The 12,910-nt window shown below is 41.4% G+C and overlaps 2 protein-coding genes and 1 long non-coding RNA gene across 4 annotated transcripts; 1 reads left to right on the forward strand and 2 right to left on the reverse strand.

Moving 5' to 3' along the window:
- Positions 1-13: 13 nt before the first annotated feature.
- Positions 14-7,008, reverse strand: zgc:154055 (uncharacterized protein LOC556036 homolog). Of its 2 annotated transcripts, XM_051396441.1 has the most exons (11): positions 6,504-7,008; positions 6,077-6,133; positions 5,415-5,523; positions 5,167-5,292; positions 3,733-3,906; positions 3,435-3,652; positions 3,178-3,339; positions 2,458-2,599; positions 784-1,004; positions 539-690; positions 14-378 (listed from the first exon to the last, which is right to left on the reverse strand). In XM_051396441.1, the coding sequence occupies exons 1-11, from the start codon at positions 6,686-6,688 to the stop codon at positions 278-280; spliced, it is 1,647 nt and encodes a 548-aa protein (XP_051252401.1). In that variant the 5' UTR covers positions 6,689-7,008; the 3' UTR covers positions 14-277. The 2 variants fall into 2 exon arrangements, with proteins under 2 accessions (XP_051252401.1, XP_051252402.1); XM_051396442.1 differs by lacking the exon at positions 6,077-6,133.
- A 1,358-nt stretch (positions 7,009-8,366) lies between these two features.
- On the forward strand, positions 8,367-10,753 carry fam167b (family with sequence similarity 167 member B). Its single transcript, XM_051396446.1, has 2 exons — positions 8,367-8,740; positions 9,165-10,753. Exons 1-2 carry the CDS (start codon positions 8,441-8,443, stop codon positions 9,426-9,428), a joined length of 564 nt encoding a protein of 187 aa, XP_051252406.1. The 5' UTR covers positions 8,367-8,440; the 3' UTR covers positions 9,429-10,753.
- Positions 10,754-10,755: 2 nt separating this feature from the next.
- LOC127361646 (uncharacterized) lies at positions 10,756-12,883 on the reverse strand. Its single transcript, XR_007884318.1, has 2 exons — positions 12,788-12,883; positions 10,756-10,960 (listed from the first exon to the last, which is right to left on the reverse strand). It is a non-coding gene; the product is annotated as an uncharacterized LOC127361646 (long non-coding RNA).
- Between the last annotated feature and the right edge of the window lie 27 nt (positions 12,884-12,910).

A 12,910-nucleotide genomic window follows, 5' to 3' on the forward strand; every position in this document is an offset into this window, starting at 1 on the left:
AATAATTACCCCATTATTTATGGCTTAATTATTTAATTATGCAAAACATACAAGAAATTATAAAACTCCAAAAGTGTTTTTTTAAGGACTAACATTGTGTGAAATGACCAACAATTATTTTCTAATACAATTTTTATAAAAGAATAAAATAAAAACCTGTACATTAAAACTTCAGAGATAAAAATTCCACAGTCAAAAGGACATTGCACTTTGGTAACAGGTTCTACATGTTCAGGCTGAGCATCTTCACTTGTTCATGTAGCCTACTTAAAGAGCATCAGCTCAGCGCCATCTTCCCCCACTCAATGACCATGTTCCTTATTTCCTCCTGAGCCTCTTCAAGCTGACGAGCCTGTTGGGTCCACCTCAGAAAAAAGCCTTAGGACCAGACAAGGGCTTGAGTCAGCATCAACATTTAAATATAATTGTAGAACCACAAAGTTAGGAACACTCTAAGCTTACAACACCAAATAATGAGAGCATCATAATTACATTAGAGGTAATGTTGAATGAGCATTACTGCTTAAAAAAAGCTTACCTCTCCAAAGCTGCAGGGACTGAGGGTGGACCGAGGGCCAGATTGCTAGTTCAGTCGGCTCATACAAGGGGTTTGAGTAGTAATCTCTCTCTGTGGGCCTCAACAGGGCCTGGAACAAGCAGTGAGTGTTCTCTGTCACTCCTAGAGCACACCTGAGAGGGAAGAATGAGGTGGAAGTGTTAAGATTAGTTTGTAAGAATGCATCTGTTGGGTTTCGTATCAGCCAGAAGAACCGTGAAACTGACCTCTCCTGATGGCTGTTACACAGGAAGGTGCCATAGTCGGACGCATAGGCCTCAGTCGCCAGCCTCAGGAGCAGCGCCTCAGAGAAGCCCAGTGCCAGGGGGAACTGACGCCAGAGCTGCCACACGCAGTCCAGCATCAGCAGGAAGACTGGGGACTCCTGCTGGAGACGCGCATGGGAGTAAGCAAAGTGGGCACAGCGCTGCTGGAATGGGTGTCCTGCCTTGAGAGAAGAATACTTATTCATATAAACATACATACACACAGCACACCACAGCAGTCATGTTTAATGTATCTATTTATTAATTGTCAGAATCATTTTAACTTTGACCGTCTCATTTACTGGACACAGTCTTGTACTCTTTAGCTACAATACTGGAGATGGAGATGTGATCTCCATCACTGAGGCTGATGGGATACGCATCTTGATGCATTGCCAACAATCCGATACATTAAAGATACCTATGAAGCAACTACCGATGATAGGATTCACTATTGCGATGCAGTGCGATTCGACACAATACGACTCAACACAATGCCATTCAACGCGATATGATGCAATGCAAAGGAATATGATGCTAGGCAATTCAATATGGTACAGATAGTTAGATTTTATTTCTTTGGCCCACCTTGAGCTGCTTGAGAAACAGTTTAGAGAGGAGGGATCAATCTAAATATAAAATGATTGGTCACATTCTGTATTGTTGGTCACATTTCTAAATAATAAAAGTATATAGTGCACTGCTTCTACTAATAATTTAGAAATAAATTGAATTTTCACCAATAGAAATAGTGATGCATCGTTAAAAAAAATGTAATCACAAGTTCAACCCAATTTGAATATATACTTTTTTGATTGGGGCGATTGCATCTTGAACTTTAATGCTGTGAACTGTGTGATGAAAATGTACTGAAAATGGCGCACGCTCTGCTGCGACAGCACACACTGTAGTCTCATGAATTTCCCCCTTGGAGAACAATAAATTTAATTGATTGATTGAATTGATGCCTTACCATCCCCATAATCTACTATTATTAAAAGGGGTTCATGCTGGAGCACTGTTGTACAGTATGAACAACTACTTCCCTCCATATGATTTTATTTTCTGTTTTAGTTGCGCATCAGATATCAGTGTTAATGTTAATGGTTTGTTGGTTATTTGGTTGGTCTGTAAAATGTTAAATATTGTTTCTTGGTTCTTGCGTATAATGCTGAAAGTAGTAAGGATCCCCATATCAGAAAAAATTACTTGTAATGCTAAAATTTCAAGAATTATTGGAGGAGGGAAACATTTGGAAATAAGGGAAGTTTTTTTAAATCCATGACCGCCACATGCAGCAGAAAACCCTTTTTTTTCTCTTAAGGCATTTCCTAATAGGAGTCGACTGTGGAGCAATATCCTTTAAGCAAGAGATTTGGTCATAACCACAAGTGAGATTGTGCTTGAAAAACTGCGGTCAGCTCTGCAGCAAAACTGCATATGTTAAAAGTAACACAATTGAACACGCTTTTGCTTGCATAAAATATTTCAGACTCAGAAACACTTTTGTTATTTGTAAGGAGAAATGTGTCTACTTGTATTTTTATTTTATTTTTTCTATTAGCTATAGAATGTTTAAGACTTATTCCCACAAGTCTTTTCAAATTAGACACACACCAACACGCATACACTGACCTGTACCCACTCCCTCTCCAGCAGAGCAAGGAAGCCCTCCAGTGTGCGGCAGCATGGGTCCATGATGAGCTGAGCCAGAGTGCTGATGAGCAAAGTGGAGTCTGTCCCTTCAGAGCCATGAACCAGAACTGAATGACCGTCCCTGGACAAAACCAAGACATACACTACAGTCCTGTTCCTCTACATGCGTAAACAAAGACACACGTGCATTTAGTTGTAAGCAAAGCAATAACAAAAGTGGCTCTATTAGTGCTGCTGACAGGTTTTTAAAATTTTTTTTTAAAGTTATTTGTTCTGCTGTCCTCATGTCCTTACATGCATGTCCAGCAAGCATATGCCTGTGGTATTTGAGTCTCTTTTAACATAAGGGTTTATCATGTGCTTTTTTTGCCTTCTGTGATTTTTTTTTGCTCTCCTGTCCCCAAAGTTTTACAGTAAGACAATATGCTTTTGACTTTCTTGGTTAGATTAGAAGGTAATACAGCTAATACAGGTGTTGCAACTCGCTAAATATTCCATTTGTGTTGTGTACAGATAATAAGAATGAATATATTATTACTATTCACACATTACAACTGTGAATTTTACTATCCTCCTGTGAAGTGAATAATGTCTTCACAAAAGGGTTATTTGCATACAGTTTGCAGTTATACAAAGAATAGATAGGCATGTACACCACCTGTAGTCCCATCACAGACACACTGTGCGTGTAGTTCCTACCTCTCCACACACTCTGCCAGCAGGCCAGCAGTTGACAGAGCAGTTTGGACGTGAGACAGCCACTTTGAATTCTCAAGCTTACTGAGCCAACGGTCCATATTATGGGACTCGTCACCGCAGGCCTCCACCAGTTTAATTAGACTCTCCTGCAGTGCTTTCCCCCTGTACACACATATGAAGAAAGTGAGGTGAAGGAGGTTGTTCTGATGGGACAGGTCAGTATCATAAAACAGCATCCACACTAAACACTCACACACCTTTCCATCTGCCTGTGTAGTCTCTTCCAGTGGCTATAAGACGATTTGGACTCAAACCCTCCGCCTGTCATCCGCGCCTGCTGCGCCTGCTGACTGGAGCGCGTATCAATAATGTAACCTTTATCTGAGCCGTCAATCACAGCCTGGAGGAGGTGCTCATCTTCCCTGCAGCGCTTCCTGTTGGCTCCCGTCAGTGGCTGACTGCTGCGCAGTATCACCTGAAAAGTTTAAGTTTCGATTAGAATTGTTTGGTTGCACGTAAAGATTGCAGGCTTGCAGTGGAGGTAAAGCACCTCACCATGCCATTCTTCCTGTGGTAGTAGCAGAGGGCAGGGAAGCGCCCTCCCTGTCTGAATTTGGCCACCTTTTTTAGCATGTCATCGTCTGTGTTCTGGGGGATGATGACAGCAGGTGGGTAAGAGGGACACACTGAGTAGTCTCTGTTCACAGAGCTCAGTCGCCACCTATTATGCTGCAAACAGAGGAGAGAAAGGATGATGAGGACTGGTCACACACGATTAATGAATGAATGAATGAAAAAACACAATACGTGGTCGCTGTTTGGAAAATGCTAGCTTTAATACACAAGTCATGTAAACGTTTGTCAGTAAACTGCACACAGCACATGAATGTTCACCACACCGCTGGGTCTGTATGTCAAAGGATGCTTAAGTCAGAGGAAACAGCTCTAACATGGGCGGATCCACCTTCCTCTGCACATAGCACTTGCTACCTGCTTTAAGAACTCCTATACGGGAAATAAACTTGATTTTGGATTTGTCACTTCATACAGATGTAGAGGAGGACAAGCCTTGCAGCAAAATGAATTAAGTAGATTCATTTTTTACCCAAAATTACAAAACTACAGCGTGGGAAGCTATTCTATAACGTCACCTTGTTCTTTAAGCTAGGAAACGGAACTCTGAAAACGACAGCTTGTTGCCTGGCAACCCACTAAAATAACAGTGATGACAAGACTTCAGGAAACCACTGCTGCCGGTCAAGAAATAGTCTGGCACAAAACCTCCCATAAAACCAAAACTTGTTTTTAAACAATTTTTGTACAGATTAAACAAACAAGATAGATAATGTGTTAATGATTTTGCTTTAGAGGTACTAGAGGCAGATATTTTTACCTTTGGAGTCCAGCTATTGGTTTCCCCGTTTTCATTCTTTGAGCTAAGCAGTGGTACCCATCTTCTCATCTAGCTCTCTGCAACAAACCTCAACCACATAATACATTTTCTTTAAGAACAACGAATTGTTAAAATTGGCAACTACACAGAACAGACTCCCAAGGAAGTGGCACAATCGGCATGATGGATCTGCGTAGACATGCAAGTTCCAACCAGTTGCACCAGACTGGCCTGATGAAAACTACAGATACTCTACACACGTACATGTTCTGGGAACATTGTCCCTATAAAACATACACAACAATGCTGCCCTCAGGGTCCACCATAGCAACATGCTACTCTCAGAGGAAGGTGTCTCTCCATTAAGCATGAATTTAAGCTGTGTGCAGCACATTCTGGAGTTAAGGGATAACAAATGAAAGCTAAGCAACTGGGATATCCTGAATCTTGACCCTTTCGTGCAGTTTCCCAGGCATTTTCCTGTCATGTGAATGTTGGATCATTGTTGGGAAAGTTTGCCAGTGAGACTGTGTGGGTATATAGCTATATTTTAGAAACAAGTTTATAAGATAGACAGAGTTTTATATGTTGCTTACAAGCTCCTTCATTTGACTGTAGTACTTTTCAGTGGACGAGAGACCCCACTGGTTCTGCAGGCTGAGATCAGATGGTCTATAAAAGAAAGGATACATCGCCGCCACGCCATCCAGACAGGACAGGGTCTAGAGACATTGATTAAAAAATGGTATGAGATGAGGGCAAGGAGGAGATAAATGCTGTGTTCAAAGAAACAATGTAAAGTCCCACTGTAAGACAAAAATAAGTGTTTGATTATTCATTGTACCTCAATAGAGTGTGCAATGTTGAGACACTGCTCCATGCCTGGGATGTCAAGGTGGAGCACACGCATATCTTTACACTTAATGGTAATTGTCCCTGAAGATCCAGATATCCTACACACACACACAAACACACACACACACACACACACACACACACACACACAGAGACACACACACACACCACTATGATTCATACACAAAAAAAACCCAGAAACAATACCCCTGCATTCACTTCCCCCAAACCCCCCATTGTTTTGACTCAAGCAGTGCACAAAGTTTGACTTGCAGCAGGAAAGGAAGGCGAACCCAGTCAGCTGGGCAGAGTGTGTGTGTGTGTGTGTGTGTGTGTGTGTGTGTGTGTGTGTGTGTGTGTGTGTGTATGGGAGGGGCTTCTCTTGCTGATAAATGGGTGTGCAACCCCTACTTGCTGGTTGCTGTTGCTGGCCAAAAATATATCAAGTGGTTAAGCAAAGTTAAGAGCAAGCTGTTAGTAGCAAGCAGAAACACAACTCAGTGTGTGTGTGTGTGTGTGTGTGTGTGTGTGTGGAGGGTAATGAGAAAACAGACTTGCTGTAATCGGGTTAGCAAATGTCCTATTTCAGCAGCACTGTGGGCAATAAGAGCAGCACACAGCAGACACATGGCAACACAAATGATGTCCAACCTTTCACTGCGGCCTGCGTTAGAGAAGAGGCCCGAATAGACCAAAAGGTTTTCCACACTGGTTAAAAAGATTTGAGGAATAATGGAATCAGACATTAATTAGACATTGGAGCACTCAGTGATTGCTCTGGTGATGATTAGTCATGTTGATTAGTGTGATTATTTGTTTGACCATGGTTTGTAATTAGAATCTTTAGGGGAAAAAAAGTGCTAAAAAGGATCCATAAACCCCTTATTGAGTGCTGTAATGAGTATTTACACATCATTAAGGCTGTTAATTGAACTCTGTTGAAACAAGTGTCATGTTTTTGGAATTAAATGACAGCAAATGACAGTATACTGTTGCTTTTTATAGCGTCATTTAATATTTAATTCTGTAAGTCTCAACTGAACCACTCGAACTGATGTATATTGCTGCACCTCCTCACCTCTTCTCAACGGCATCGATGTTCCTGAGGAGCAGCAGAAGCTGCCGGGAGCTGCCCTCCTCCCTGTCCGAGAAGAGCAGGTGGTGGCCGGTGATGCACAGGGTGCCTCTGCTCGGAGGGTGCAGCGGCTGTCGGAGAACAACATCCTCCACATTGGCGGTCTTGATGTGCTCAGAAAACTCCATCAGCTCCCCCTCCACAGACCCCCCCCAAAAAAAAAACTCCCCCGGGCTGCCGAACTTCTGCTCCTGGCCACTTCAAATCACTTCCTCGCCACTCTGGTGGAGAAAATGAAAGCAAATTCCCTCCTTCTGTTCCCTCACTGTGTTGGGTAGCACTGCAGATGTGCCCTGTTTGTTTGACGATAAGGAGTCTATAAATAGAGTGATTTCTTAGTGAACATTGTCAGACACACACACCCTCACACGCACAGGTGGCTGAGCGTGTGGCCGCTCTGCAAATGGAAACGTGCTGCTTGAGGAGGCAGAAGACGGAAGTGCACTGTTTCCTGAGAAACAGCAGCACTGAGATGTGTCACATATTGCTGGTAAAAGTTTCTGTGCGTGGTTGAGAGGGCGAGAAAGGAAGCAGCAGCAGCAGCAGCAGCAGCAGCAGCAGCAGCAATGCGCTTGTTATATGCTGGATGACCACCAGATGGCGGCACAGTCAAACGTAGATACCTGTAGTTGGTCTAAATCACGCCTGACAACATTTTTAGTGCGGTTATGGAGGAAGCGTTTGAGTTTATTACTGAAGCTTAAGCAGAGGTAGTACTACCACAATGTATCAATATTAAGCTGCAAGTAAAGGCTCTACATTCAATAGTTTACTTAGTAATCGTATCCTGCATATCATACTATAAAAGTAAGATTTCCTTTCAAAGTATTATATTATTATATATAGCAAATATTAGGATGATATTGTATTGGTTTTGCACATTGAGTGCAAGCAACATTTGCATGTTGCAGCCGGTCGAGGTGGGAGCTTTATAAAATATTATAAAAAGCATGTAAAAGAATGAACATAAAAAAGTGACTTTTTTTGTACTTTTTGTGGTTTATTGCGCATCATGTATTTATTCGCAAAATAACTAGTGCTAATTACTAAAGCATATAAATATACCCCTTGGAGAAAATATAATATTTAGGCTACAGTGATGGAATAAGTAAGTACTGATGTACTTATTTTCATTGTATGCTATTTTATACTTTGCCTGTGTAGATATTCAGAGAGAAATACACTTTACTTTATTTTATGTATTTCCTGATTGCAGAATTAAAATACAAGTCACTGTAATAAATACCAGGACTTTTGTCTCTGAAAACAGCTCCACATCGACCAGGCAAACACTGAAATGCTCATTACACGTTAATGCATCAGTAATATATGAGACAGTAATATTTGGTTACTCTCACAGTGACCATTTTCCTGCATTATATTTCACTTTTAAGTTTGGCGGATAGTACTTCATTGTTACTTACGCAAGATTTTGAATGCAGAGCTTTCACTTGTAGTGAAACTATTTTGTCATTTTATAATATTACTTTTACTTAAGAAAACTATCTGAAGACTTCTTCCACCACAAGTAGGCCTAAGTAATACTTAGGTAAGTATATTACATTAAAATTATGGTGAAACACCACTGGATTTGTGACTAAATAAAAAGAAAGTAGCCTACAGATGGTGGATCACACTTGATTAAAAAATCAAGAACTTTATTTCGTATTTGTGGCTAAGCCTGTACTCTTTCTTAATTTCTGGCTTCATTTCGTGAAAAAAAAAAAGCCTATGAATGATCCAGCCTCTGTGTCCGCTGCGACATGGGCGGTCACTACTTCTTATCTCCATATAAAGGAGGTGAGGACCTGTTGCGCTCCAATCGCCAAGCTGCCAATCCAGAAAGCGAATTCCCAAGGACCGCATGCATCAGTGCGCCGATGGATTTTAAAGCATTTGGAGACGAGTCCTCTGAGGGAGACACGGAGGACCTGGACAGCGTGAAAGCACTTACAGAGAAGCTGAAATTACAGACTCGCAGACCCTCGTATCTGGAGTGGCAGGAGCGGGTACAGAACCGACCGTGGACGGACAGTTACGAAGCACACAGTCCGGACTCTGGAGTACAAGTCGTTTCCCTTCCTGCAACTCAGAGGAGCGAGAGCTCAGAAGTGGTTGTGCGCAACATCTGTGGCTTTGAAACTATTGATGATGCTTTGGAGTTTCTGAGAAAAGAGCTGGTGAGTGATTTTATTTTACCCAAAGATCTATTATACTGAAAATGAATGTCAGTAACGCAAATCCACACACATCTAGCTTCCTATACCTCTCAGGTAGATAACGACCTCTCCAGGTGTCAGTGAGCTGCTCTACATGAATGCATGACTTAAATCAGTCAGTGGTAGGACTAACTTCATGCAGTCCTCACATCCTAAACAAACAGTTTGTGAAACAATGTGATGTCTGTTTTCTCACGATCTCAGGCTGCAGCCCATATAGCTATCACACATACCAGTGATTTACACACCTTGATAAGAAGATTTAAACTATGATAAAAAAAACATCCAAATCCAAACTTCCACATATCTCACACTGATGATCACTTCTCTCCAACCTTCCTTCCTAACCCCACCCTTTAATCCCCCATCCCTTCTCTTTCCTCAGAGGGAAATGCAGGTCCAGGACAACCGTCTGGCCCGTCAGTTGATCCGCCTGCGTGGGGAGATCCACAGGCTTAAAGTGGAGCAGGTTTGCGACCGCCACAAGGAGATGCTGGATGATGCAACATATGAGCTGGAGGAGTGCGGCGAGGAGTCGGACCTGCTGTGCGACATCCCCATGAAGGCTGCCTTCGCTCTGTCCACCCCACTCAAACACCTGGGCCTCACCAAGATGAACATCAACTCCAGACGTTTCTCACTGTGTTAAAACCTCCACCTTTGTTCATGTTGCGGAAGATGTTCCCATCGCCTCCCCTGTGTGTTTGTGTTGGTATATTATTAGGCATATATCCTCCTCAGGAGGTGTTTTGGTGATAGAGCAAAGAGTGATTGACAGTTATTAGTGCCCTGGGTGGAAATGAAAATGACTCCTTTGATGTGCACCTTGGCTTGACAGGCATGAGAAAGCCTCAGTGTGCCGACCTGTAGAGGCACACACCCATAATACCAACACACCCTCCTGCTGGATGGAGCCAGGGCTGCTCTACTGTTGACTGCTCTTTGCACAGTGCAATGTTCATCAGAGTAGATGAAGAATAAGAGCTAAACTGGAACATAAAAGGCAGATATGGGCATTATGTTCATCATCTTTGACCCAGTGATTTAGTATCATAAAAACGAAGGGGAAATCAGCCACAGGGAGAATAGTGCTGATTTGGTGTAAAATTGTCATAGAAATAAGAAAACTTCAGAATAGAAGTTTTGGGGAGTTTCAAGGTCACAGTAGGGAGCTTTTCAGACAGATAGACAGGTCAGGTTACTTTACATCAGTGGTTCCTAATCAGGGGCTCGCAAGATAAGTCTGAGAGGTTGTGAGACCTCTAGTTGAACTGGTTACATCCAGTGACGAGGGCTAGCAATTAGACGTTGCTTTATTTTATTTACCTTACTAGTAAATGTTTTTGAGGAGTTGACTGAAATAAAAAAAAGTATGAAGGTGGCATGTCTGATCTGGTAAAGTGTGGTTGGATAAAGAAAATGTTAAGCAGCACTTACAAGTATACTAGAGTCCTTTAATACGGCAACTCATTCCAGCTGTGGAAGCCTTCATTGGGACACTGTCTCGACCAGAATCCTCAGAGGAAGTGGGAGGTCACACGGCAGCATTTTTACACCTCTTCTTCACAAACCAAAAATATCTCCATAGCCTCATCACTGTGGTGACAGCACCCAGGAGGCTATGCCTAATGCATTTTGTTTTCCATTACCATGTCAAGATGCTGTGGAGCATGGAATGGAAACTAAATATGGCTGGACAGTGACCAAGTGTATTCTGACGCTCAGTGGGCAAGTTAAATTGTTTATTGTATAGCTTAATATTATTAGTAACAGCAAGTAGGAAGAATCAAATATTTTTGTTAAGTGATATTTGACATTGGTTGTAACTGTGTTAAATGTAAAATGTCTTTCTATGCAGATTGTTACTGAAATATAAATGTATCTGACAAATTAGTATAAAAGCAAAATGCCTTAAACTGTAAATGGATATTTTCTGTTGCACATAAAACACAACATTAAAGAGACTTTACCATATCTGTGGCTCTTGTAAATGAAATTTTATTAGCATTGAACATATTTGTCATTACATGTTTAGAACAGAGACTTTACACACCACATGCTCAATCAGATCCATCCCCCGTCATCCATCCTTGGTCTTAAAGCCATTCTGCACAATAGTCTCTTCTTTCCTTTCCGCGAGACATTCATGAACCGGTAATATCTAAACATATGAATGGGGCCCTGAGGGATGTGTAGAACCACAGACATTGTTGGACATAATTAGTCAAACAAGAAACCAAATATGGCTCGGCAGAGCGTAACTAGAACTGCTAAAATGAACATAAATGTGGCATACTTCGGGACACAGATGACCTCAATAGTGGAAATGAATATCATATGAAAAATGCACAGAGGCCGAGGTATTGTACCTTCAGGCCGGATTCTTTAGTGAATGCTATTACAATAAAGCTTTCTCATGCCACTCAGCTGTGCCCTGCAGATAGTTTCCCTTGACCTTTCCCCCGTATAATCATACCACATGTCATCATATGACCAGAAGTTGATTTTAGAGTGTAAATAAAGCATACCGTTTGTTTTGAAACTAAACAAACCTGAAAAACGGATGATGTTTGAATTGGTTGAAGTCTGTATTGAAGTGTACATTGGTAAGCATCAGCAGCAAAAGAAAAGCGGCGCTCGCTCACATCAAAGAGGCCGGCACCTGCATCGTGGAGCGGGCTGGAGGAGGGTTGGAAAACTTTCTGCATATTGATAGTATCTCTGTTCAGTTGCGTAACAGAATGTGATTTCCAACCACATTTGGAAGTAGCGACAACTGTGGTCGAGGGGAAACTAGGAATACCCTTAAAGGCTCATAGGGCCTGCCATAAAGCTGATATCCAAAGATGGTGAGGCTCTTTTAGGTATGTGCCAGATGATCCATGATATTATATCATCATATTAATGAGGAATTTGTATGTGTTAAGACTCTGCCTTCAGAAACAGATAGAATACAACGTATGTGCATATGCATCTTTTTAGTTGTAAAAGGCTCTGTAGCACACAATCACAATCAAAAAAGTGAAACTACTTCACCCACCCTCCTAGGTCTCGGTTATATACTTTAACGGAAAAAGAGTGTGCTCAGGTGGTTTTATCGCAAGTGACACTTAATCTATGCTGTGGCAGTCTTCTAAGTACATATTTCTGTGCACTTCCTGTAATGTTTGGACTAACTTCCTGCCAGTGCATGCTCTGTAGCAGCAGCCGTTCACCACAAGAGAGGAGATGTGGCCCGCAGCAGAGTTTTCTGAAAGGTACAAAACGCAACAGCATAGTCTTTTAGAGTGCGTTAGCAATCCGAGACACAATTCATGTCTGCTCTCAGGACCAAATCTGACCATGCTGTGGCGCCTATTCATCAAAGAGCTTTGGTTATGATCATTCATAAGCGGGTCACTCACTGATTGACATTTGATTGGTTTTTAATTTTGTTACAAATTACAAATTTAGTCTATTTTTAGACTGAGTTTTAAAAAGCAAGGACAAAGTCTATTTTTAAATTGCTGGCCGCAAACAGAAGAGACCCTAACCACATTTGTGACTAGCATAAATAGCCTTGTTGTCCTGTTGTCTTGATACTAAACCTGAGGCCTGAAACCACTCAACGGGAAACAAGTGTACCAAATCGCCAAAATGGTCTTATGTGTGGCATTACCGGTAATGTAATAAGTTATAATTACTGATAGTACTGCTAAAATAAATCTTATTTAAAATCCTATATCATATAATACATTTTTATTTATAAGCGCTTTTCTAAATACTCAAAGACACTTTACAAAAAAAAAAAAATCTATATATATATATATATATATATATATATATATATATATAATATATCTTATCTTGCTTAGTAAGTTGTATTGAACAACCCAAGACCACCACCTCAACCTTACATTGATGGTTTTTCTCAACTTAAAGGTCACAGACTGACAGATGTTATACACAAAAGTAGCACAAACATACACAAATATAACTTAACTGTCTTGCAGCCTGCCATGCCCTTACTTTTTTCAACTGTATTGGAAAATTCACATCTTGGCTCCCACTTTGGGAGAGGTGCTGTCCTGACCCCCTTTACCATGGAGCCTATAACGTTTCCCCTGCTCACACAGCTGCATGATGAAGCAC

This window comes from Dicentrarchus labrax, unplaced genomic scaffold (assembly GCF_905237075.1).
Source record: "Dicentrarchus labrax unplaced genomic scaffold, dlabrax2021, whole genome shotgun sequence".
Classification (NCBI taxonomy): Eukaryota; Metazoa; Chordata; class Actinopteri; family Moronidae; genus Dicentrarchus; species Dicentrarchus labrax.